The 24,316-nt window shown below is 40.4% G+C and overlaps 2 protein-coding genes across 8 annotated transcripts in view; one reads left to right on the top strand and one right to left on the bottom strand.

Annotated features, from left to right (window-relative positions):
* Positions 1-633: 633 nt before the first annotated feature.
* LOC123755414 (RNA pseudouridylate synthase domain-containing protein 1) lies at positions 634-24,299 on the top strand. The gene is given in 7 exon segments (XM_069327774.1): positions 634-660; positions 662-787; positions 2,743-2,823; positions 3,596-3,839; positions 4,359-4,478; positions 6,007-9,785; positions 24,076-24,299. Coding segments are annotated over 6 exon segments (927 nt in total). The 3' UTR covers positions 6,336-9,785; positions 24,076-24,299.
* Positions 12,469-24,316, bottom strand: part of LOC123755412 (m7GpppX diphosphatase) — a 61,754-nt gene continuing 49,906 nt past the window's right edge. For 4 of the 7 annotated variants that reach the window (XM_045738047.2, XM_045738045.2, XM_045738046.2 and 1 more), the window contains exons 6-8: positions 23,498-23,615; positions 22,185-22,322; positions 19,893-20,980 (exon numbers count right to left, since the gene is read on the bottom strand). In XM_045738047.2, the coding sequence (XP_045594003.1) occupies positions 20,946-20,980; positions 22,185-22,322; positions 23,498-23,615 (291 nt within the window). In that variant the 3' untranslated portion in view covers positions 19,893-20,945. Of the gene's footprint in view, positions 12,671-19,892; positions 20,981-22,184; positions 22,323-23,497; positions 23,616-24,316 lie in introns of those variants that run through there. The other 3 variants (XM_069327773.1, XM_069327772.1, XM_045738048.2) reach the window with 1 other exon arrangement.

The raw sequence follows: 24,316 nt of genomic DNA, 5'->3' as shown, positions 1-24,316 counted from the left end.
CATATTAACAGTAGAAGCCTCCATTTCTGTGTGTATATTGTGTTTGTTATTCAATATTTCCCATTGGCTCCTGATGCACCATTTATGGCCTTAGAGGTGTTAAATATACCAAAGCTAGAAGATAGAAGAAAATGAGGTGATATGATTAGATATGATATGGGAATAAAATGATATGATTACCACTTGCAAAATAATAACAGGAATCTATCAAATTGACAAAGAGGAGTTCCTGAAACTGATAGCCTCAAGAACAAGAGACCATAGATTCAAGCCAAGAAAACAAAGGTGCTCCAAAAATGTTAGAAAAATGTTCTTTCACAAACAGAGCAATAGATGATTGGAACAAGTTAAGTGAGGTGGTGGTGGCAGCCAAAACCGTCAGTAATTTCAAAGCGTTACATGACAAAGTGCTGTGAAGTTGGGACACCACGAGTCAAGTTAACAAGCGTGTTGTAGTTCTCATCCTGTAACTACACTTAAGTCATTAAACTTTGGTATTCTCACACACACTTCTCTTCTATTCCCTTTTTTTGCATATACAGTAGTTATGTTATTGCATGATATATTACTTTGTTGTAATGGTATGGTCAATTGAACCTCATTTATAAAAGAATTCAAATTTTTTCTAGGTAAATGTCTTGGCTTGACCAAATTGCAGGACCAAATATTAGAGCAGATGGTCTATTTGGCATGGCATCAATTTGTGAGGAGATTTTCCAAAAGTTTGTGTCAAATATTAAGAAAAAAACTCGGCATTAATGTGTCTCTAAGAAACACAGATTTAGAGGTAGGTACTGTATGTTGCTTTTACATAAATTATAAATACTGGTAAATAATTTATATGTGAAATATAGGATGTTTAATTTTGAATTTGTGAATGATAATAGTACAGTAGTAAAACATATTTCAACAGTAAAAAAATTCATTTTAAATTACTGTAATCTTCCCCTTTCTACTTTTGCACATTGCAATAGCTTTACTGCAGTACAGTAATTGTATGAAATGCAAGCTTTACAAATACAAAATGTTACTTTTGTTCTAAATCCATCAACTCCTTATTGGAAAAGAACAAAAGAAAAATAGGTGATCAGGGTGTCTCCCACTGGGTTATCAATAATGTTATTTATATCACAGAGCATGTAGATCATAGGTATGCACACATATTTGTGTCTCTAGTGTGCACTCAAATAAAACTAATGTGCACATTCTTTAAACAATAAAACGTGCAGTTGTTGCTGTTATTACACTGTATACACATGTCATATATATACAGTATGTCTACATTTTATGCACCATAAAGAAATGCCAAACAGTTTTGGTGGTGTGATAGTGAAATTCAAGTACAGCATAGAGCCATGCACTATCATCAGGTAATGCCACCTGATGCAGCAAAATGCCTCCAGTATATAGTACTCTGCACAAAGCCACAATACGGCTATTATCATCCGATTCCTGGTCACTAAATCATAAATAGAACTACTCGGTAATTTTCCACAAGTTTATTTTCTAAGAGAATGCGAGATCCTGTTGCATGATGCATAGATGCGTCAAACTGTGGCTGTGCACTTGGGTGTCTGCCTCATTTTGGGAACGTCGTCACCAGCATTAGGTTTACTGATACCTGAACCTTGTACATAGTCTTTATCACTGTCAGACTCTTCTATGTCACTATCAATAAATAATTGCAACAACTTATTTATTTCATCATCGTTAAGTGATGCTGTGGGCATGAGATACATGCACTACACATGGTTGCTGTGTTAGTACTGCGGCCCTCATACCTACAATTTTTTCCAAGATGGCATCTGTTTACTGGAGACCGAAGGAAGTGAATGTATGCCCTCGTGTACCTGTGAGAGTTTTAAGTCTTTTTTCCTAGGCTTAACAACAACCCTGGTTAGTGTGCACACCATAGATGAAACAACTCTGGTTGTTATGTGTAGCTGAAGGTTTAAGGAATAAGTTTGCATTAGTCGATGACTGAGTATAAGCAGAAAGAAAGTAAATGATGTTGGATCTTCTTATCTTGAGGTTATCTTAAGACGATTTCAGGGCTTAGCGTCCCTGGGGCCCCAGTCCTCGACCAGGGCTCCTTTTTGTTACTCGTCCCCAGGATGCAGCCCATAGCAGCTGTCTAACTCCCAGGTACCTATTTACTGCTAGGTAACAGGAGCATCAGGGTGAAAGAAATTCTGCCTATTTTGTTTCTGCCTCCACTGGGGATCTAACCCGGAACCTCAGGACTATGAATCTGAAGCGCTGTCCACTTAACTGTCGGGCCCCTTTATACTAATAGCACTAATAGTCCTTAGGACTACTCTTCTTTGTGCGTCGGACAGGGGCTTGCATCTCTTTATTATTGCATTATCCATCCGTTCCAGTTAATAGGAGCTGTTCTCTTTATCAACAAAACGTTTTTTTTTTTTTTAAATATTCGTTTAAAATCAATTTCTGAAAATGTTTTGATGAAAGTTTTACGAAGCTGAAGCCAATAAGTTGGAGATTTGTTTAACATTTTAAAGTAATTTTTACATAATTTGAATATTTTTCGAATTATACGCCCTTCAATGTCACACATCATGTGACGTTTTGTGCAGTGTAAGGGTTAATACGTATTGTCACTTTAGGGCATTTTTCCTGATTAAAACATGTGCCCTGCATATTTTGCTACATGTTTAAATGGTTCTGTATTCTAGGTCTTTAGTGATAACAAACATTAGCAGTAAAACTTGATAATTTCAGGTTATTCATCAGAGTTGTCATTACATTATAGTTAACAAATGCTATGATGTCCTCATCAACAGTAATTCCTCAGAAGATGAGGTAAGATTTCAGCTTTCTTTGTACTCTTGTTGAAATCTATATTTTATAATATTGATTTTTACAGCATATGTGTGTGTGTGTGTGTTTTGGATGTAACTAGTTTTGTCTTATAATATCTTGTACAGTATTAGGTAGTAGATAAATTAGGCTTCATCATTCTTCAAAGTCTTGAATAGGGCGGGTTACTATTTCTCTCATACGTAATTTTCTCCTTTTGGCCACATACACGGCAGTGCCACGTGGTGGCCTCACGCATATTACTCACTTCCATGTTGCTCCTTCTGTAAGTAGTTATATACACATTTGTCTTTCCTTTATTATTTTTCATCTGTTAGAAGTTCTTTCCTATAACTTTATCATATTTATCTACTTTGGGAGGGAATCATTTTGTTATGCATTCTTATTACCTAGTGGTGGCAGGAGGTGACTGCTTCATTTTTCCAATAACAAGCCAAAACATGAACAATTTTGAAAGGTGTTTCAGGAATTTACTCAAGTCTTCAACACCTGAAAGCTTCTGAAATGCCGAAGAAGATTTTGCACTTGGTTGCCATATCACGGATGGGCAATACCCAAATATAAAGCTATAGATAGTACAGTATTGTACTTTGAATTATATATCTTACTTTAAAGAAGAGTCTATAGTGTATATTGTTAAAATCAGTTTTTGATATAAAAGACTCCTTTCCAGAAGCACTATTGTCAGTTACTGTGTAATACTTTTGATTGTTGTTTTGATTCTTTGTTAATATACAGTATGTGTAATTTTCAGGTAACCGTGCAAATGCAACTGCGACAGCATTTTCCTGCCTTGGCCAATCAAAACCTTGGACATGAATTTAGATTTGCTCATCGTCTCGACTTTGCTACAAGTGGACTGTTGTGTATAGCACTTCACAAAAAAGCTGCAGCAGCAGCTGTAAAGTGTTTTGTTCATAAACGAGTTGACAAGTACTATTTGGCTCTTGTGAGGGGTCATGTCTCTAAAGAAATGTTGGATATATATCTTCCGATAGGTAAGTTAGCTTGTGATTTAAATATTATACAGGTTGAAATAGACTAAAGGTTCATATAAACTTAGATGATCTTCAGTATAATGTATGTACAATATTAACATTGAACGAAACTATATTTTCGGTATAAACAAATTTAACTTTGGCATGAAACATTAAAAATATTAAACTTTTGCCAAGACAAACAAAACCATTGAAAGTTAGTGAGAATAAGTGCCTGTAGCCCTGAGATGACTGAAAAGGAGGCCATTGCCACTGTCAGAACAAGACACTTAAAAGGAGTAAATAATTGTTTTAATTATTTATGGAATAATTTGGAAGCCGAAGCCGTAAATGCCAAAACACACACTACTTTTTTAAAGTACAGCTGGAAAAGATTAAGGCAAATGTGGGGACCTTTGACAAGCTGCCGGCTTCCTATCCTCGTTGAGGCCACTAGCATTAGTGGCTCTGGTAAGTTCAGGTAAATTACCTGTAATGAGGATATTCTTGTAAATCTTGTGGAATTTTTCCTTGCTATAGGTGATGATACACGTCCGGAATGGCATGGAATAAAAATGGCCACACCACTGAGCCATCATGCTAGCCACTGTCGAACTGCACACACACGACTTTTGATACTTCAGAGGGGTTTATATGATAGTAAGTCTCCACTACTTGCTTGTTCTCACCTTCTTGCATTTAATACTAATACTATCTTTTTCCTTAGTGTCCTCATTTGAAGGAAAAGCACTTGTCTACCGTCTACCCATGGACAAGTCTACTCTGCCAGGTAACCACATGTCAACAATTGCTAGACCAATATGACATGTCCTTAGATACTAAGAACGACAAGAAAAAGCACTGATGTAATATACACAGATTTCGTGAAAGCTTTCAACAGCTGTGACCATAATGTTATTGCATGCAAAATGCCCACAAAAAAGGAATTACTGTACTGGCAAATTAGGATGATAGGTCCTTAATTTCCTAACAAACAGAACCCAGTGTAATAGTGAACTGAGTAAAATTAGGGTTAGGTAAGAGAGTCACATGGAAAGTGCATACCCCACAGGACTCTGGGTCCTAGGTGTCTTTGAGCCAACGGGTGTCATGGCGGTGGCAAAACGAATAATTGTCACCCTGTAGCACAGATAACGAACAACCCTCAAATTTACAGAAGGTGAGAATAGGTTCGGAGGGAATATCCATTAGCTACACCAAACCTGTAGGGGGATTCCCAGGGCTTGAAGGGTAAATTAAGCATAAGCAGGACACTCAGGCACTGCTATGTTGGACCTAAAATTAAGCCAACGCAGGCTGGGCAACACAGCTATGATGGCTGACCTTGACGCACCTTATATCTTTAGAGAGAACCAGCCAATCCTTGATCCAGACTCTGGTCAAGAGAGAGAGGGGCAACAACAGCCCTGACTCGCCCAAAGTAAAGGCCACACCTAGCCTGAAGGACCTCTAAGAGAAACTCCCAAACATACCAGAGAAGAGAACTATCATTGCAGGGGCAGTGCTTAGGGAGCGCTTGGGGAAGGTAACCTTGAGCACATGCAGCCTTAAACACTCTGAAAGGCCAGGCCCATGTTGGTGGAGTTGGAGTTGGAATTAACTTCCCCAACAATGTTGGGGGGAGTTAATTCGGTGGGTTATGAGGCTTCATTCTCTTTTGAATCCAGCAGTGGTTCACCAACTTTCTGGGTGCCTTCCCTGGTGAGGTGGCGGAGTGTCATCTGCACCTTGCATCTCTTGTGAGTTGGGGGCCAGGTTCTGACTCCAATCCCTGGTAGGCTGAACTGAACTCAGCGGCTGATGCGATCTAGTAGTTGGGAGCCATCTTGATGAGATAGCTTCAAGGAGTCACAAGGAGCTCTTCCCATAAATGTTGTTTTAACTCTAGAATTTGTGTGCCCATACCCTTAAACTTAAATAGTTTTCCTTATTTCTTTTCACCCCTGTTCTGTTTGTCTATTCCATATTTATGAGTTTCTATCACCTACACACAGGTAATAGATATGCAGAACAAGGCAGCAGAAATACACAAAATTTGGTAGGTTTATTCTCATTTATTTAGGAAAACCCTCAATGCAGGAAAGGGTGAATGTTCTTCCACAACATTATGACTAGTCTCCTGAGCTATTTTCTGAAATTTAATATTGTATTTTCTATTTTATTCCAGATTATCCAGCAACTAAGTTGCTCCTGAAGCCCATAACAGGCCGGCGTCACCAGCTTCGGATACACTTGTCAGAATCTGGTCATACCATTGTGGGAGACTTTACTTATTCAAATCGTCACGATCTCTCTCCTTTTCGCATGTTTCTTCATGCATATAGACTAGTACTGCCCTCTGAATTTGAATACATTGATGTGAAAACTGAAGATCCATTTTCTGAAAGTGACCCAAGAAATAAATGGGTTCCAGTAGAAACATTACATGAATTAATTGATGAAACCTTTGTCAAATTAAAATTGGGGAGGAAGTGGTACCAAAAAAATTTTTCCTAACCCTAAATATTGAATTTATATAAAATACAGTACAGTATATACTAGACACTAGTACACGAGAACAGATTTACCCGATAGCCAGAGCATATACGTATGTTTATTTCCTTATGTCTAGTTATGCTTGCAGGGGGTTGAGCTTCATCTCTTTAGTCCCACCTCTCAACTATCGATCAACTGGTCTACAGGTTCCTGAGGCTATTGGCCTCTTATCATATCTAAATTTGAAAAGACAGGGTTTATGTCTGCTGAAGAGTTCCGTGAAATGAATAGATTTTATTTATAAAATAATTACTAATTTACCTAATATAGGTAAAACAAAGCCTAGAGTTTTGGAATAAAAGGTAAGCAATATTTAGGTTACATCATCTACATCATTTCCCCGAGAATCTTGTAGGTAACAATCATGTCTCCCAAAACTTTTCTGTCTTCCAGGGACATGAGGTTTAATTCCGGTAGTGTTTCCTTGTAGCTCATGGCCCCCTCAGCTCGGGTACTAGTCTGGTGGTGTACCTCTGAACTTTCTTTAACTTCATCTTGTGCTGCTTCACAAGGTATGGACTCCATATTGGGGGCTGCATATGCCAGGATTGGTTTGACATATGTGGTATACAGTACAAGGTCCTGAATGATTCCTTACACAAGTTTGTAAAGGCAGTTCTTATGTTGGCCAACCGAGCATATGCTGCTGCTGGTATCCTCTTGATGTGGGCTTAAGGGGACAGATCTGGTGTGATGTCAGCCCCCAGATCTTTCTCTCCTAATTCCTGAAGGATTTCATTTCTCATATGATATCTTGTATCTGGCCTGCTCTCTACACCTATTTTCATTACTTTACACTTGTTTGAGTTAATTTTTAGTGGACATTTGTTGGATGACCCCATTTCTTTGAATCCCTGCTCCATGACTTATATTTCTCAGATTCCCTGTGCAGTGCCATTAAGTCTAGCCAGCCTCCAGTCTACCCTCTCACCCAAGATGTTCATAAATATTTGGCTTAGGAAAACAGTCTTCTCTACCATGTCCAGGTGCTGATATTTGAGCTCAGAGGCTTTTGACATTCTAACAGGGTTTTAGCAGCCTGGTATTTAGTCAATGTTCCTGGTTCCAATTGGTCATGTGCTGCTTTGGGCATTGTCTCCCAGCTTGGGTTTTCTTCTTCATCCTAGTGCCTGCCACTACTACTTCCTGGTGTGTCCCATTTTTGTTCTCTATGGTTAGCTTGAGCTTCAGGAAATCACTGAATGCCTCCCTCCAGAAACCCAGCATTGATTATAAGGAAACGTCTCCTGGAGGAGCCTTGGTGGCTCTCTCGATTCCCGCTCCCTCCAGGATCCTCGGTTTGCTACGGGTTTTTCATCACGTCCAGAAATGAGATTGGGAGTCAACTCGGGGCTGGGGCCAGTCTGCCTGGTAGTAGTAATTGATTCCAACAATTTTGAGCTAGTTGGGTGAATCATTTGCAAAGTTGTTCAGTGGTTTTTAGGCTTCATTTTCTGTGAACCCTCCAGTTGCTTGTAAAGCTGTGCTGACTTTCTGGAGGCTTTTTCCGGTGGGGTGGCGGATTCATTGTCACCCGCTCCCCATGCTTCCCTGAGAGGGCCAGATTCTGACTCTGGTCTCCGGCAGGCCAAATAGAACTTCCATGACTGATGTGACCTTTTAGCATGAAGAAATGTCAGCTTCAGAGTTTCCGAGCTTCCACTAGAAAGAGGCGTTTCATTACATTGAGCAATGGGCTTTTTCCACAATTAATCTCCTTATAATACAAATGATTAAACATTTATACATAAAGTATTTTAATATTGATACCACAAATTTGATGAGTGGTATTCTCAGCAATCTGAATACCTAAACCACTGCACCAGATATCAACAGCATCAGAGTCCTTCTGTTGTATCAGATTTGATAGTGAGCCAAGAAATTAAGTCCAGATGTAACACTAAGACTGTTTCTATTTCCGCCCACACTCCTAAAATGGAAAATACTTAGTAACCATGTGGTCGATTGTACATATGTTGATGTGATGGACCAATAGAAAGTAGACTTGTATTAATGAATTTGGGCAAACTGGAAAAGTTTTTCTATATATTGCTAGTGAAGCCTAACATAATCATCCTAGGCCTAATACTGTTCATGCTATCTGAGGCCTAATATAGTACATATATATACACTCTACTCGGTCTAGGAATATTTAAGTTTGGTTTTTAGTTTGTTTTTCTGGAGACTCTAAAATGAATACTGTAGTACAGTACCAAGTTCCTGCCAGGGCCAGATGCTCTGTTTAGTACATCTCCTCTCCATGCAATTGCAATAGGTGTTGGAAATTTTAACATGGTCCCATGAAATCCATTAGTGAGATGTCGTTTTGCCTCCTTGTGTGGAGACCCCTGATCATTCTAAGACAATGCTTTTCTCCCCAGGCTTGCTGCATTAACTGCGATGAGGCCCATCCCCGCACATAGCATGCACTAAATTTGAATAAGCCATCCTCAATTTAAAACATCATTGAACGTATATCTTTCCCCGAGGCAAGACATCAAGTCCGCTGTCTTACCCTTTTCTCTGACAACGTATGCTCGTGCATTATGTTGCACTTCCCTTTATAAGTCCCACAGTCGTTTCCAAGCTTAAACCCTGACACTTCCTTGCCATCTTTAGCTACTCTGCAATCTCATGCTAAGGGCCGTTTCTCGTGATTCACATGACAGGTATCTGTCTCCACCTTTCCAGTCTTCTGCTACCCTTCATCTTATTGTAACTACTCAAACTCCTCCATCTTCACTATCCACCGTGGCCTTAAACACCTGTTGGACTAGTTACTGGAGCTTTTTCTCCTTTTTGGATGTTTTAACTGTTCGCATGCTCTCTGAGGTAATTATTTGACAAATACCCATGGCTGCCTTCTTGAAGCTTTAGTCCTTTCCTGAATTCTGACGAACATACTCACATTAACTCATGTACTTGCACCCTTTCCTGTCTTGACCTTTCTCTGCTCCTATGTTTATATAAACCTGACATGGAGGGTCCTTGATGACCTTCATAATCATTTCCCCATCCTTATAACCTTTTTTTTTCCTCTGTGGCAGTTTGAAAAGGCTGCCTGGAGTCTATTCAAACTCAATGCTGCTCTTTTTAACCTATATGAACTGCCTCTCCCTCAAACTCTCCTCCTTTTTCGATTCTGCCCTCCATTCTATTCCTCTTGTGGCATGCAGAAACGTGTTCCCTGGTGGAATCTAGACTATGCTCGGGCTGTACACTGTAAGTGTGCAGCCTGGAAAGACACAGATACAGACAGAAACCTAATTCATTTATTTTGTTTCAGAAGGCGATTGCAGTGGCCCAGGACCATCCGTACAAGTAAGCATGGGAGTTAGAAATCTTGCGTCACCACCATTATGGCCAACACCCCTCTCACTCAGATCTGGAAGAAAATCCATAAGATTGCAGGTAAATTTGTTCCAAACATTGAGCTTGTCCTTCAGCACCGTGGTTCTGTTATCGCTGATCTCGTGTTGGTCGCAAATGAACTGGGTTCGCATTTTTCAACAGTTAGCTCTGGTACTCATCTTTCTCCTACTTTCCTTACTTGTAAACAGTTATTGAATACCTTCCCTTAGACTTTAGCACCCACCTACAACTCCTCTATAATGACTATTCTCTCTTTCTGAACTCCAGTCTGCCCTAACCCTTTGCAGTTCAAAGGTGGCAGGCTTGGACAGCATTCATTATGTCATCTCCTCCAGTCAACTTTTCAGCTTTTGCTGAATATTTATAACTGTATTTGGTAGACATCATCAGCTCTCGAGGACTAGCTTGAGGCAGTTCTTCCTGTTTGGAAACCTGGTACTTGAGGGACTTTCCCTAAAGATTTTCACCCCATTGCCCTGATGAGTTGAAATTGCAAACTTTTTGAACATATGGTCAATGTACATCTGATGTATTTCTTAGAACACTATCACCATCTCTTTCCCCTTGCAATTTGGCTTTCACAAGTGTTGCAGCACAACTGATGTTTTAGTGGACTTAATAGGTCTACATTCATACTGCCTTTGCTGTGAAAACCTTTGTGGTTGCAGTTCTTTTTGACCTAGAAAAGGCTTATGACACCACCTGAAGATAAAATATTTTATCCCAACTATGTTTTTTTGGCCTTCATGGCAGCCTCCAATTTTCCTTCATAGCTTCCTTTTCAGTCATACATTTAAAGTGAGACTTGGTACCACTTTCTTGTGACTCCTTTCAATAATATGAAGATGTTCCCCAAGGTAGTGTTATGAGCACTACTATTTTCCTAGTTCACCTAAATGGTCATCCTTCCTATCGTCCATCTAGTATTTTTTGGCCCTCTATGATTTTCACTCTCTGCTGTCAGGGTGATGAATCCACTTGACTCCAATGAGTTTCAACATGCAATGGATGCAGTGTCATTGGGCCATCATTCATGGTTCAAATTCTCTCTGCTAAGACTTGTGCTATGACTCTTACTAGGAAGCAGGTCGTTCTTTGTCCACCAATGTCGTCTCCCTTTCTGTATAATGATTCTGCTAAAACTTTTGGGGTTGATTTTTAATTTCCTGTCGTCTTGGTCACCTCATATATCATACCATCGAGTTGAATATTCTGATGCCCTTGCTTTACTGGAAGACTTGTCCAGTTCTGTACTTCATGGGGAGCTGATACACACACTTCTATCTGCAGTGCTCTCTTGTGCTGTCTAAACTCGATTATGGCTGTCCCGCCTACTCCTCCATCTCTTTGCCGTCTTAATTTTCTGCACCATATTAGGTTATGCTTTAGCTCTGGTGCCTTTTTTTAATCCCCTACCCTGAGCTAGTATGCTAAAACCTGAGTTCTGTCTACAGGATCGTCATGATCATTACTGTCTTCACTGCCTTGTGTGCTCCCTGCAACATCCTCACTTTTGCTTATGTCATGCTTTGAGTGTTATCCCTCTTGTGGGGTCTCCCTTTCACCACCTTCCTTTTTCTGAATGAATGTTTCATTTGGAAGATTCCCTCTCAGTTCATGTTAGCAATATCTCTCCTCGTGTCATTCTGTCTTTGCCACCATGGATGGTCCCACTTGCAAAACCTTGACCCTCATAGCAAAGGGTTCTACACCCCCTTCTCTATGGTTATGAAACACCTTTTCATTGAACTTGTGCTCTATCACCCTTGTCACAGATGGGTTTTTAAGTGTGCCAAGGGTTACTACGCTGTCTTTCCTGACTAAACATATATGTGCTGCCTGCCTCCCGAGACTAGCACCTTTACGGCTGAACTTTTTGTAATCTTATATTTACTTTATCAACCACTTTTCCAACACCAACATTACTTTGTCATTGTTCTTGACTCTTGCAGTCATTTAACCCTATGCTTCCTGTGGTTGTTGAAATTCAACATTTCCTATTTCTTATCTAGCAGATTAAAGGCAGTTGAGTTTTGCTGGGTTCCCAACCATATTGGTATTACTTTAAACGAGCATGCGGACACTGCCACTAAGGGGGCTGTCCACACTTGTCCTATTTCCAAAAAAGGTGTACTTTTTGCAGACTTCTACCTACTCATTCCACAATCTGTGACTGTCGGTAACTAATAACAAGCTGTACATTCTCAAAAGTAACATATCCCGTTGGCCTTCCTCCTACTACTGTAACCGATGGTTGGAAACAGCTTTGGCTGGGTTACATAGTGGCCATACATGGCACTTAATGGAATTCCACCCTGCTCCTTTTTGTCTGAACTACATGTCTTACTTTCCTAATGTCTCTTGGAAAAAAATCCTTGAATCTAATCCCTTTAATATTGCTCACCGTGTGTTTTTATTCTCGGCATTATCAGTAATATTTAGACACTTTTGAATATCCAGACACTGATGATGCTATATAGTCTTCCCTGGCTTGGTGCCTTCTTTTGATAACAAATATTCGGTTCCAGTAAGTAATTAAGTATGTGGCAGATAAAGAAGTTTCACTGTAAATATTTGCAGTTTTTTCAGTGGATTCACAGATTCATAGTACTGTACAGTATACCATGAACTTTACACTGCAGTAAACAGAAAAATACCCAGAAGGGATGGCCAAAATTTAATTTATAATAAAATACTGGAATTGGGAGAAAGAGCATCATGATAATATTATAATTTTATTTAAAAAAATTATAAATGCATTTCACATGTACAATACATTGGCAAATCTACTGATAAATTGATCCCAAATCTGCTACAAAAAATTATGCTTCTGGTGAAATGTGCTTTCACTTCTAAAAATAATATAAAAATACTGATGAAACCAATTCTTCAAGATCCGATATCTGATTATGCAGGAAAACAACCTGAAAGAAAATTTAAATTTATTAATTTTTTTTGCAAGTACAACACTGTAAATTTGAAAACAAAATAATTTTTGGTACATAATGCATAAAAAAAGTAATGTCTTTTTTGCATAAGCCCCGGTGACTCTCTTAAGCCATATCACTAAGATTGCCCATGCAAATGTGTTGCATTGAACACAGGTGTTCTGTCCTGACCTTACCCTCACAGAGGCAGACGGTGACAATTTACAACCACACCAGGAAAGCATTTAGAAACTTGGTAAAGCATCACAAACTGGAGGTTTAAGGTCCAAATACTGTACTAAAAAATGCCAAACAACTTCCCCAAATGATTCATATGAAAGTAATCATCAAAAGAAGGTACCAAGCCAGGGAGACTATGTAGCACCATCAGTGTCTGTGGATATTCAAAAGTTGCTAAATATCACAGAGGATGCCAAGATGAGACTAAAAAAACACAAGGCAAGCAGTATTAAAGGGATTAGATTCAAAGATCTTTTTCAAGACACATTAGGAAAGCAAGACATACAATTGTCCTGTAAATTGGGACATTCCACAAGGTGCATGACTAAGTGGGACAATATAGCCGAGACAAAAAGGAGCAGGGTGGAATTCCATTAAGTGCTGTGTATGACCACTACGTAACCCAGCCAAAGCTGTATCCAACCATCGGTTACAGTGGTAGGAGGAAGGCCAAGGGGATATGTTACTTTTGAGAATGTAGTTTGTTATTAGTTACCGACAGTCATGGATTGTGGAATGAGTAGGTAGAAGTCTACAAAAAGTATACCTTTTTTGGAAATAGAACAAGTGTTGACAGCCCCCTTAGTGGCAGTGTCCGCATGCTCATTTAAAGTAATACCAATATGGTTGGGAACCCAGCAAAACTCAACTGCCTTTAATCTGCTAGATAAGAAATAGGAAATGTTGCATTTCAACAACCACAGGAAGCATAGGGTTAAATGACTGCAAGAGTCAAGAACAATGACAAAGTAACGGTGTTGGAAAAGTGGTTGATAAAGTAAATATAAGATTACAAAAAGTTCAGCTGTAGAGATGCTAGTCTCAGGTAGGCGGCACATACATGTTTAGTCAGATAAGACAAAGGAGTAGCCTACACCCTTGGCAGACTGAGGCCCACCAGTGAAGAGGGTGATGGAACGTGCGTGTGAAGTATTAAAGGAAAAGGCATTTCATAACCATGGAGAAGGGGAGTAAAAGCCTTTACTATGTGGGCCAAGGTCTTGCAAACCTTTGCAAGTGGGACCATTCATGGCAGCAAAGATGAACGACAAGAGGAGATAGGAAACGAGAGGGAATCTTCCTAGTGAGACATTCACACAGAAAAACAAAGGTAGTGAAAAGGAAAAGGGTCCACATGAATGGCAACAGTCAAAGCATGGCATATGCAAGAGGGTGTTGCAGGGAGCGCACAAAGCAGCGAAGACGATAACGATCATGACGATGCTGTAGAGACAGGGCTCAGGGTAGGGGATGAATAAAAGGCACCACAGCTGAGGAATAACATAGTATGGTGCAGAGCATCAACATCAAGACGATGAAGAGGCAGAGGAGTAGGCCATAATTGAGTTTAGACAGTATGAGAGAGGACTGAAAGTGTGTGTGTATCAGCTCCCCAAGAAGTATAGAATTGGATGAGACTTCCAGTAAAGTAAGGGCATCAGCGCATTCAATTCAATGGCAAGATATGAGGTGACCAAGACAACAGGGAGTCAAAAATCAACCCCGAAAGTTTTTAGCAGAATCTTTATACAGAAAGGGACTACCAGAGTGACATTGGTGGACGAAGAATGACTTGCTTTCGAGTAAAATCATAGCACAAGTCTTAGTGGAGAGAACTTGAAGCCATGATTGATGGCCCAAAACGAAATGGCATCAATTGTATGTTGAAGCCATCATTTGAGGAAAGTGGAGTCATCACCCTGACAGCAGAGTGAAATAAACATAGAGGGCCAAAAAATACCAGAAGGAAGAAAGGAATGATGACCATTTAGGGCAACTAGGACAATAGTAGTGTTCAGAACACTACTTTGAGGAACACCTTCATATTGTTGAAAGGAGTCAGAGAAAGTGGGAAGTCTCACATTAAATTAATAACTGAAAAGGAAGCTTTGGAGGAAATGTAGGAGGCTGCCATGAAGGCTACAAGAGCAGTAGTTGGGATAAAATATTTTATATCCAGGTAGTGATAAGCCTTTTCTAGGTCAAAAAGAACTGCAATAACAGAGGACTTTATAGCAAAGGCAGTATGAATATAGACTTCTAGTCCACTACAATATCAGTTGTGCTATGACACTGTGAAAGCCAGATTGAGAGTGATGTGTGGCAATAGTGTTCTAAGAACTACATCAGATGTACACTGACCACATGTTTAAAAAGTTTGCAATTTCAACTCGGTGCAATACGATGAAAATCTTTAGGGAAAGTCCCTCGAGTACCAGGTTTCCAAACGGGAAGAACTGTCTCAAGCCAGTTCTTGGGGATTGATGATGTCTACCAAATACTGTACAGTTACAGATATTTAGCGAAAACTGAAAAGTGTGACTGGAAGAGATGACATATTGAATGCTGTCGAAGACTATAGTTTAGTAAAAGGTTGTTGTAGGTGGGTGCTAAAATCTAAGAAGGGGTTTACGAGTGAGGACAGTAGGAGAAAACGAGTACCAGAGCTCACTATTGAAAAATGCGAACCCAGTTCGCTTGCGACCATCACTGGAAGTGAAGGACAAGCTTCATGTCTGGAACAAATTTACCTGCAATCTTAATGATACTCATCCAGATCTGAGTGGGGGGGGGGAGGGAAGAGGTGTTGGCTGTAATGATGGTGAGGTAAAACTTCGAACTCTCACACTTGTACAGATGATCCTATGGGGCTACTGGGAACACATTTCTGCATACCATGCAAGGAAAGACTTGTATCAGGTCACGTTTGTTAGAAAGGTTAGCATTTTGAGTATTTACTGTGAAGAGTTGGCAGCAACAAAGCCAGGACTAAGGTTCTTGTGTATCAGAGCCGATTCAACAAGATGACATCTGTGAAGAGTAAAGGCAGGAAAGATTATTTGAGGAAGACCAATCAATAGGCTGAGCAGAATCCCTACCATGACAGGAGAGAGCATAGTTAGTGTCTGCAGACTTAAGACTTGAAGAACACAAAAGTGTTGTCATTTAGTGTACTGGCCAGTTTCCTTAAAGTATTTGAGCAGACAAAATGAACAGGAAATAGAGTAGACACCAGCAGCATTAGAAGCAGGAGCAACAGTGTGAATCTGTTGATTCTACAATGTTCAATACAACTACAATGAAGAACTAACGCTCTTTGTAGTAATCTGGTTCACACTGCCGCTGGTGTCTACTCCATTTCCTGTTCCTTTTGTCTGCTCAAATACTTTAAGGAAACTGGCCGTACACTAAATGACAACACTTTTGTGTTCTTCAAGTCTAAGTCTGCCAACACTTAACTATGCTCTCTTCTGTCATGGTAAGGATTCTGCTCAGCCTATTGATTGGTCTTCCTCAAATAATCTTCCCTGCCTTTACTCTTCACAGATGTCATCTTGTTGAATCGGCTGATACACACGAACCTTAGCCCTGGCTTTGTTGCTGCCGAGTCTTCCCTTTCACAAATGCTCTAACCTTTCTAACAAATGTGACCTGACATAAGCCTACCCCCCCCCCTCTCCTCTTATTCTTACTTTCCTGTTTTCCTTCACCCCATTGTTACACCTATTTCATCTGTACTTCTTGCCTTAATTAATGCCCATGCCTCCGTCACTCCCATCACAATCGATAAAAGTCCAGGACGGACCGAAACGTCGTTGTCTCATCTGCTGGTGTGTGGTTTGGTCATCATATTTTTCAGATAGTTGACCCAGAGAGCATGCCAACAGTTAAAATATCCCAAATGGAGCAAAAGCTCCAGTAATGAGTCCAACAGGTGTTTAAGAAGAAAGGGGGAATATGTGGAGAACTATGTACCATTTACTCACAAAGATACAGGCAGCAGAGGAATGAATGTTTGAATGAAAGAGCAGAGGGTCAAAATGAATTTCATTTCGAACCAAGAAAACAGTTAGGGGTTCCAACATAACTGGAGGGTAAGAGAGAGAGAGAGAGGAATAACTGCAGAAGTGACCAGGGTAAGTGCCTAGCATCAGCTCCTGGAGACATACACAAAGCAGTGAAAACAGATCAGAAGTTGGAGTTTATAGAAATTGGCATAAAAATTTATAAAATAGTCAAGAACAGATAAAACATTAAAAAAGAAAAAAAGAAAAAAAAACTAAGACAAAGAATGGCAAATTAGAAAGGATCAGCAGGAAGTATATAGGTAAATCTAGCAAAGACAATATGGTTGAGAAGGTGGGACAGTCAGAAGTGGAAAATGGGTGTGGGAAGGAAGTCAGTGTTTCTGACTGCGAGAGACATGGGTGTGCCAGTAGTGGTTTCGGGTGGCGAACTAGAGTGGACACAAGGACGTCTCAGAAAATTATGTACCAAATATTGATCAGAAAAAGTTGGACATTATGGGAAGGCTGAGAAGAAAAATGGGTACTAAAGCTGTAGGCCACAGTAGATGAAGGAGGTGAAGTAATTCCACTAAGATGAAGGGTAGCAGAAGACTGGAAGGTAGATACCGGTCAGTAAACCACGAGAAACACCCTTGGCGTGAGATCGCAGAGGAGCTGAAGATGGGGAGGGAGTGTCAAGGTTCAAGGCCTGGAAACGACTACGGGACTGATAAAGGGAAGTGCAATGTAATGCATGAGCATATGTTGTCGGAGAAAAGGGTAAGACAGCGGACGTGACGTCCTGCCTCAGGGAAAAATATACGTTCACGATGTTTTATATTGAGGATGGCCTATTCACACTTAGTGCATGCATGTGTGGGGATGGGCCTCATTACAGTGAATGCAGCAAGCTTGGGAAGAAGAGCACAGTCTTAGAATGATCAGGGTCTCCACACAAAGGAAAAAATGACATCTCGCTAGTGGATTTCATAGGATCATGTTCAAATTTTCAACACCTCTTGCAATGGCATGGAGTACTCCTGGATGTACTCCTGAACAGAGCATCTGGCCCTTGCAAGAATTAGAGGACAATTGTGGACAATTGTAGGAGTTTACACCTTAAACCCTTACAATCAAAAGTGATCTTAACAATAACAAGAGGACAAAGACAATGACCATGAAGGGGGACAAGTGAAGGAGTCAATATGGATAGAGAATCCCTGAGTTGGATATATTTAATATCCTTAGAGTAGTCTTTGAGGTTACGATCACCAGTTGCATCATGGTGCAGGAGAACAACAATGTCAATGCTGGCATTAAATGGTGTTTTTCGGACACCTGAACCGAACTGGGGTTTCACCACGGAAGGTCAAAGTAGCAAGACGAGCGACTGTTTACACGTGTGCCAGTCCGAGTGGGGTTAAAAGTAACCTGGGAATCCAGAGTCAACCAAGTGTCTATGGATATACACATCAGGACAGATATGATCGCCGGGACGAAGATCATAATACATAGACCATGTAGAGGATATGTATTATGCCATACAAATCCTGGAATGTAGCAGCGTAAGCAGGAAGCGATCGTGCGCGAGCATGGTAACTGTGCCGAGGACCTCTGTGAAGGTGAGGGATGAACGGTGCACCCAGAGGAGCGAGGTAGTCACCACAAGGGGGTTGGAGCACAACCCAGCCACAGAAGTGGGAAAGGAGCGTGGAGTGTCAATAGGGATATTCAGAGATGTAGCCGGGTCTGGGATCAGCATAGTCAAGGCTATGAAGCATCCTTCCATCACAGATCAACTCTGGGGCCTGGTCGCCTGCCTTACTTGTCTTAGAATGGGAAATAAGAGGATTTGAAATCTGCATAGAATGAACACAAACAAAATTACCCTCAATTAGAGGACAGGGATCCTGACAGAACAGGGCCTTCCCAGGGGGATGCATTGTGGATATACACCCTGCAATCATTACCTTAAGAACTGTCAGTTTGTAATGATCAGGTTAAGCAATGAAGCGTGTTTGATGTCAACGAAAGTTTGACATAAAAGCTTCCCTTGCTCAAACACGTCAGGTACCCCAGTTCCATGGGTGAGTGTGCGCACCATCTTAACTCACCCTCCATCAGAACATATCTCAAACAAAAGAATATTCGAGATCGAAACCGAATCATCAGGAAGCTTCATCCAGAAAGTAGAACTGGCAAGGGAAGAAAGAAACAAGAGAAAAAGGTGTCTAAGCAAAATTAGTAAAGAAGACTGCAGGAGCACATGGCACAAAAAGGACAGATGAAATGCCTATCCTATTGAGCATCACACACTGGCAGCCATCTACCAAGCCCCCTTCCAATTAGTAACTGTGAGAAGTAAGCACCAAGCCTGAAGACTATTTAACATCACCTGTAGTCCCCCTCCCTATCCAGCCTGCTGTCGTCGTGAGGGGGTCAGTGGGCGGCTGTCGGAGTGTGATGCTCCATGGGACAGCATGTCCTGTCCTTTTAAAGCCTTATGCTTCTGCTGCTGTCTTCACTAATTGTGCTGGATGCTTTTTCCTCTTCATGTTTCATATTTCCTCCCCCACCTCTTCTCCTTTCCGATTGTTCCTGCCTGCCGACTTTTTAATGTTCTTTCCGATGTCTTCTTTTGCTTCGACACCGGGTGTTTGGGGAGGCGCACACACTCGCCCATAAAACTGTGGTACCCGACACTGTCGAGCGAGGGGACATTTTTATTGTTAAACTTTGCCTTTGTTGCTGAGCCCAATCTCAATGGACTGACTGTTTTTAAGGAGACGATTGCAGGGTGTATAGCCATGATGGACCCCTGGAGGGGCCCCCATCTTGTCAGGTGTCCTATTCTCCAATTGTGACTCCATGGTGGGTATGGGGGGAGGGCTCATTCGTGGATAAAATATCTATTCCTGTTTGTTTCTATGCCAATATCTGACCCTCATTCAACTTCTTAGACTTGTAAGGGTAAGGTGGGTGACCAGGTCCCCGAGTCAGACCGATGAAAGGCTGGGCTCTATAGCTCCCGCTACATTAAGCCCAAAGCAAGCTGCTTCTCTGACTCTCAGCTCCCTTCCCACCTCTGCAACCCCAAGCCCCCAGTGGTGACCACCTTGAATGGGTCCCTCTCTCGTTGTAACGACTGCGTCTTTTAACTCCCCTCTCCTCTGGCACCTCACAAGGCCAAGCACCTCACCGTCACCTCTGCACTCGCATGATTCCTTCCCAATCTAATACATTCCAAGCTTTGTTTGGTCCAGCTAAGTGGGCTAAATATTTTGATCTCAGTTATGTTGATCCTACACATCCTGGCGATGTATTATCCATAAACCCCAAATTGATTCGGTGGATACCTTTGTCACTAACTCCAACTTTACTGGTACACATGTTGTTGCAGCCCCTTTTTGGGAAGCGTCTGAATGCTTGGCTTAGTTCTACGTTGAAGACCTTCCCCCTCCCCGCACTGTTCGAATCTCAAAAAATGCCCAGTTAAATGCCAGCATTGGCACAGTTATTCTCCTGCACCAAGTTGCGATTGGTGATAGAGAACCGAGACTGCCATACGAATATTAAATATATCCTCAAGGCCCAAGGCAATTCTATCCTCCAGATTTTTTTTCATACACTCATTTGACCCACTCTGCGGTCGTGGTTGTCAGTCTCTTCGCATAGTGAAGATCACTTTTGATAACATGTCCCTTCCATCTTATGTAATTCTTGCTGGTGCCAGATGCTCCATATAGGGAGGAGCGAGGTAGAAGGGATGTAATCAGATATCTTTGATATTGTTCGCCTTACGCACTTTTTGTTCTAGTATTGGCATCCATAGTGATATTTAGTACCTTTTGAATATCTCGCACATTTGATGGTGCTACATAGTCTTCCCGGCTAGGCGCCTTCTTTTGATAACTACCGTCTTACTGTCTGTGGTGTGGAACAGGAAAATAAAAATTCAGAGATATTTGGAATATTAATTCAAAAGCAGAGACTAATGCTGTCAATGAATTGGATTTTACAAGGATTTTATTAGTGGACAAGTGACTCAAAGGGACATTTAAGTAATTATCAAAAGAGGGCACCAAGCTGGGGAGACCATGTAACACCTCCAGGTGTTGCTGCATATTCAAAAGGCACTAAATATCACTGTGGATTGCCAATACAAGAACAAAAGCATACAAGTCGGTATGCGGTTATTAAAGGTATCGGATTCACCAAGGATTCTATAGAGGGCCAAATGACCACTAGGGACAGTAGGGAATCAAGATGCACGAACATCCTGAAAATGAGGACATTTAAGAAGATGGATTAGTGCATGACATCCGAGCCCACTGCTATGGATTCGTGCATTAAATATAGTGACAAAAGCATTGAAATATTAGGTTTGCTAAATTTGTAATGTGACAAAAATCTGTACACACACCATTGGTCATAATAGTAAATGTTATTTCTAATGTGGCAGAAAGCATCCACACAGCATTCTATCCACAGTGCTAAATTATGTATAATTCAAGCTGACATGATCATACATAAAGAGTACTATACATTCTGGGTTTCATTAATCATACCTGATGTTGCATTTCATCAACTGTGCCTACTCTCAAGCTATATGAAATTTCTTTCATCCTAAACATGCTTTCAACACTAGTAGCACTGTACTATGTCTTCCCTTCATATCCGAACTCAAAACTTTTACCAATACCTTTCGTCCTCTTGACATTAAGCTCGCCTTTCGACACACTAACACACTTCGTAGCAATCTAGTTCACACACTACTCCTCCTGCTTCTAATGCTGCTGGTGTCTACTCTTATTTCCTATTTGTCTTGTCCTCTCCAATACTTTGGCGAACTGGCTGTACACTGAATGACATACTTAAAGAACACGAGAAGTGTAAAGCCTGCAGACAATAACAATGCTCTCTTCTGTCATGTGAGGGATTCTAATCATCCTATTGATTGGTCTTCCTCCAAAATAATCTTTCTTGGCTCTACTCTACACAGATGCCGTCTTGTTGAATCGGCTCTAATACACAATGTACCCAACATGAACTTGAGTCCTGGCTTTGTTGCTGTGAACTCTTCCCTTTCACATTATATACTCAAATGCTCTAATCTTTCTAACAAATGTGACCTAACATAAACTTACCCTTCCATTTATCTTTCTTTCTATTTCCTTTTATTTCTCTCTTCTCTCTTTTTTTCTATTCATTGTCTTCTCCTACGTTCCCTTGCTATCCTCTTCTTATTCCTATTACTATCTCCTTCTCATCTGGTTATAATAGGAGCTGCCTCGTATGGGCCAATAGGCCCTCTGCAGTTCTTATTCCTACTACTATCCCCTCTACTACACCTTTGCTCCTCACCTCTCTCTTGCCTATTTATTGCCTGTCTCTACTTCCTCATCACAATCGACTTGAGAATGGTCCAGAATGGACCGAAACGTCGTCGTCCCTTCACCTAGTGTGTGGTCTGGTCAACTTACCTTTCTCTTCAAATTTGGCTCTTAGTGGATGATTGTCTTTCACGGTGAAAGGTAACACAGCTGTTTCATAGTAGTCTCCACACGTTTCCAAGTTGCTGATCACAGATGACAGGAGATGTGCTTTACCTGCCCATGTTCCTAAGAAAAGTACAAATGGTAACAGTATTTTACTATCATTTTTATAGTCTCCATCATTCCCTTGTTTCCCACTTTCAGTGGGGAAAAACAAGGGGTTTTCTCTGAGAAGATTGGAGAGTAATACAGGAAAAGGATGTTAAAAGATATTTGAAGTGATACCCATTCATACAAATCACTTTTTCACATAATACACCATCTGCACTGGCACGGCAGGAATCTCTTACACTGCCTTTGCTGGGTTAAATTGGTGCTAGAGAGACTGGAGAAGCTACTTGGCATCACAGACTGCCATGCAGTGCTGTTGCCCTCTACCAGTTGGCCAATCTGGTCATCTTCCACAATTGTCTCCAGTTAGATCTTGCACCACAACAGGATCCTCTTGACTTAAGCCTTCACACATTCTTCCAGACTTGTGTCTGTGCCAATTTTGAGCAGGCTAGAGGCCACACTTTGGTAAAATGAATTCTTGTCTATCCTTAGAAACATTAATTTCATTGTGTTGTTGGCCAATGCATAAGTGTATACCTGTACTTTTCAACTGCTAGATGTTAATCTTATCTTCAAGAGTTAGTCAACTCCTCTTCATTGCAGACAGATAAGCAATTCAGCAGTGAATACTAAATCTCCTATCAAGATTAACACTGTATTTGCAGGTCCCTAGAATTAATTTCCAGGATGTAGGTGTTTACACTGTGCACCAATTTATTATCGAGAGCACATTTGCTCACGACACCATCCAAGTGAGAGAACTTAGTGAATTTTGTTTATGCCCTGGTAGTGCCCTCACAATTTGTTGTTACAGAAGATGTTGTCAGATACAAAGATAAAAAAAAATAAGTATTAAAACTAAAATAGTTAACACTGGATTACATTGTCCAGTAGATATATAAAAGTTAGGTTTATAATAATACTAGAGTAGGCTAGTAAATTTCAAGTCTATATGACTTAAGGTCTAAAGATATGACAGAACATGACAAAAAAAAAGTTGTCTAGACTACAATGTTTGATATCAATAGAAACAATACTCTTTGCTCAAAAATAAGTATTTCAAGTATACACAAAATTAATGTAAAAACACAAATCAAAACCAATTGGAAGAAAACATACAAAATACTGTATAGTAAAAATCAAACTATTTGTACTGAGGATACCTAATTAAGTGAATTTAAACTTACCTGGAGCTTCAAAGGAGAGGGCTGTAAAGTGAACGTGTAGATGATAGAATGAAGGCTGGTAATGCAGGTATATGCGCTGCTTATACGACGGCAACCCATACTTCTCCTTGATGGCTTCCTGTAAAGAAATATTTCTGCACATTTGTAATCTGCGAGACAACGTTCATAAAGTCACGTTTAGCTTGTAAAGAAATGCTTGTAAATTTCTAAATCTTTCTATTTCAAACTGCTCGCTCATTAGAAAATTAATTCTTATGCATGCACTACTTCCTACGTAGAAACTTAACAGTTAACAGAAATTTATACATTCTATACATGTTTATCACTTTCCAAAATGTTTCTATATTAATTTTGTCATATGCTTTATATGACAAAATGTCATATAAAGCATATGACAAATGTACATGGCCTTTATCCATAAAGGCCATGTACACCTCACAATCCTTTTCATCATAGTTTTACAGCTGTTTATTGGATTTCTTTCATATTATGTCTTGCATTCAAGTTCCAAAATTATTGTTTTATTGTACAGAAAAAAGAAAACAAAATGGCTTACAAAATTTTTTGAATTTTCACAGGGGCTCATGTCGCCCTCAGTGGGACATGCGCTACGAGCTCCTCTGTGAGGAGGGGGGTGGGGCAGGGTTTGGCTTCTGCTCCCAATCTAATGCCTATGAAGGTGCACAAGCAAATTCCACTCATCGTGAATGCATTTTTCATTGTGAATGATCCAGATTGTACTCTGTTGACTATTACACTCTGGGTTCTGTTTGTTAGAAAATTAAAGATACATCTCCCTACTTTTGGCAGTAATTCTTT

This window comes from Procambarus clarkii, chromosome 20 (assembly GCF_040958095.1).
Source record: "Procambarus clarkii isolate CNS0578487 chromosome 20, FALCON_Pclarkii_2.0, whole genome shotgun sequence".
NCBI classification, from domain to species: domain Eukaryota; kingdom Metazoa; phylum Arthropoda; class Malacostraca; order Decapoda; family Cambaridae; genus Procambarus; species Procambarus clarkii.
The sequence above is the reverse complement of the archived record's forward strand: the minus strand, read 5'-3'. Positions and strand labels throughout refer to the sequence as shown.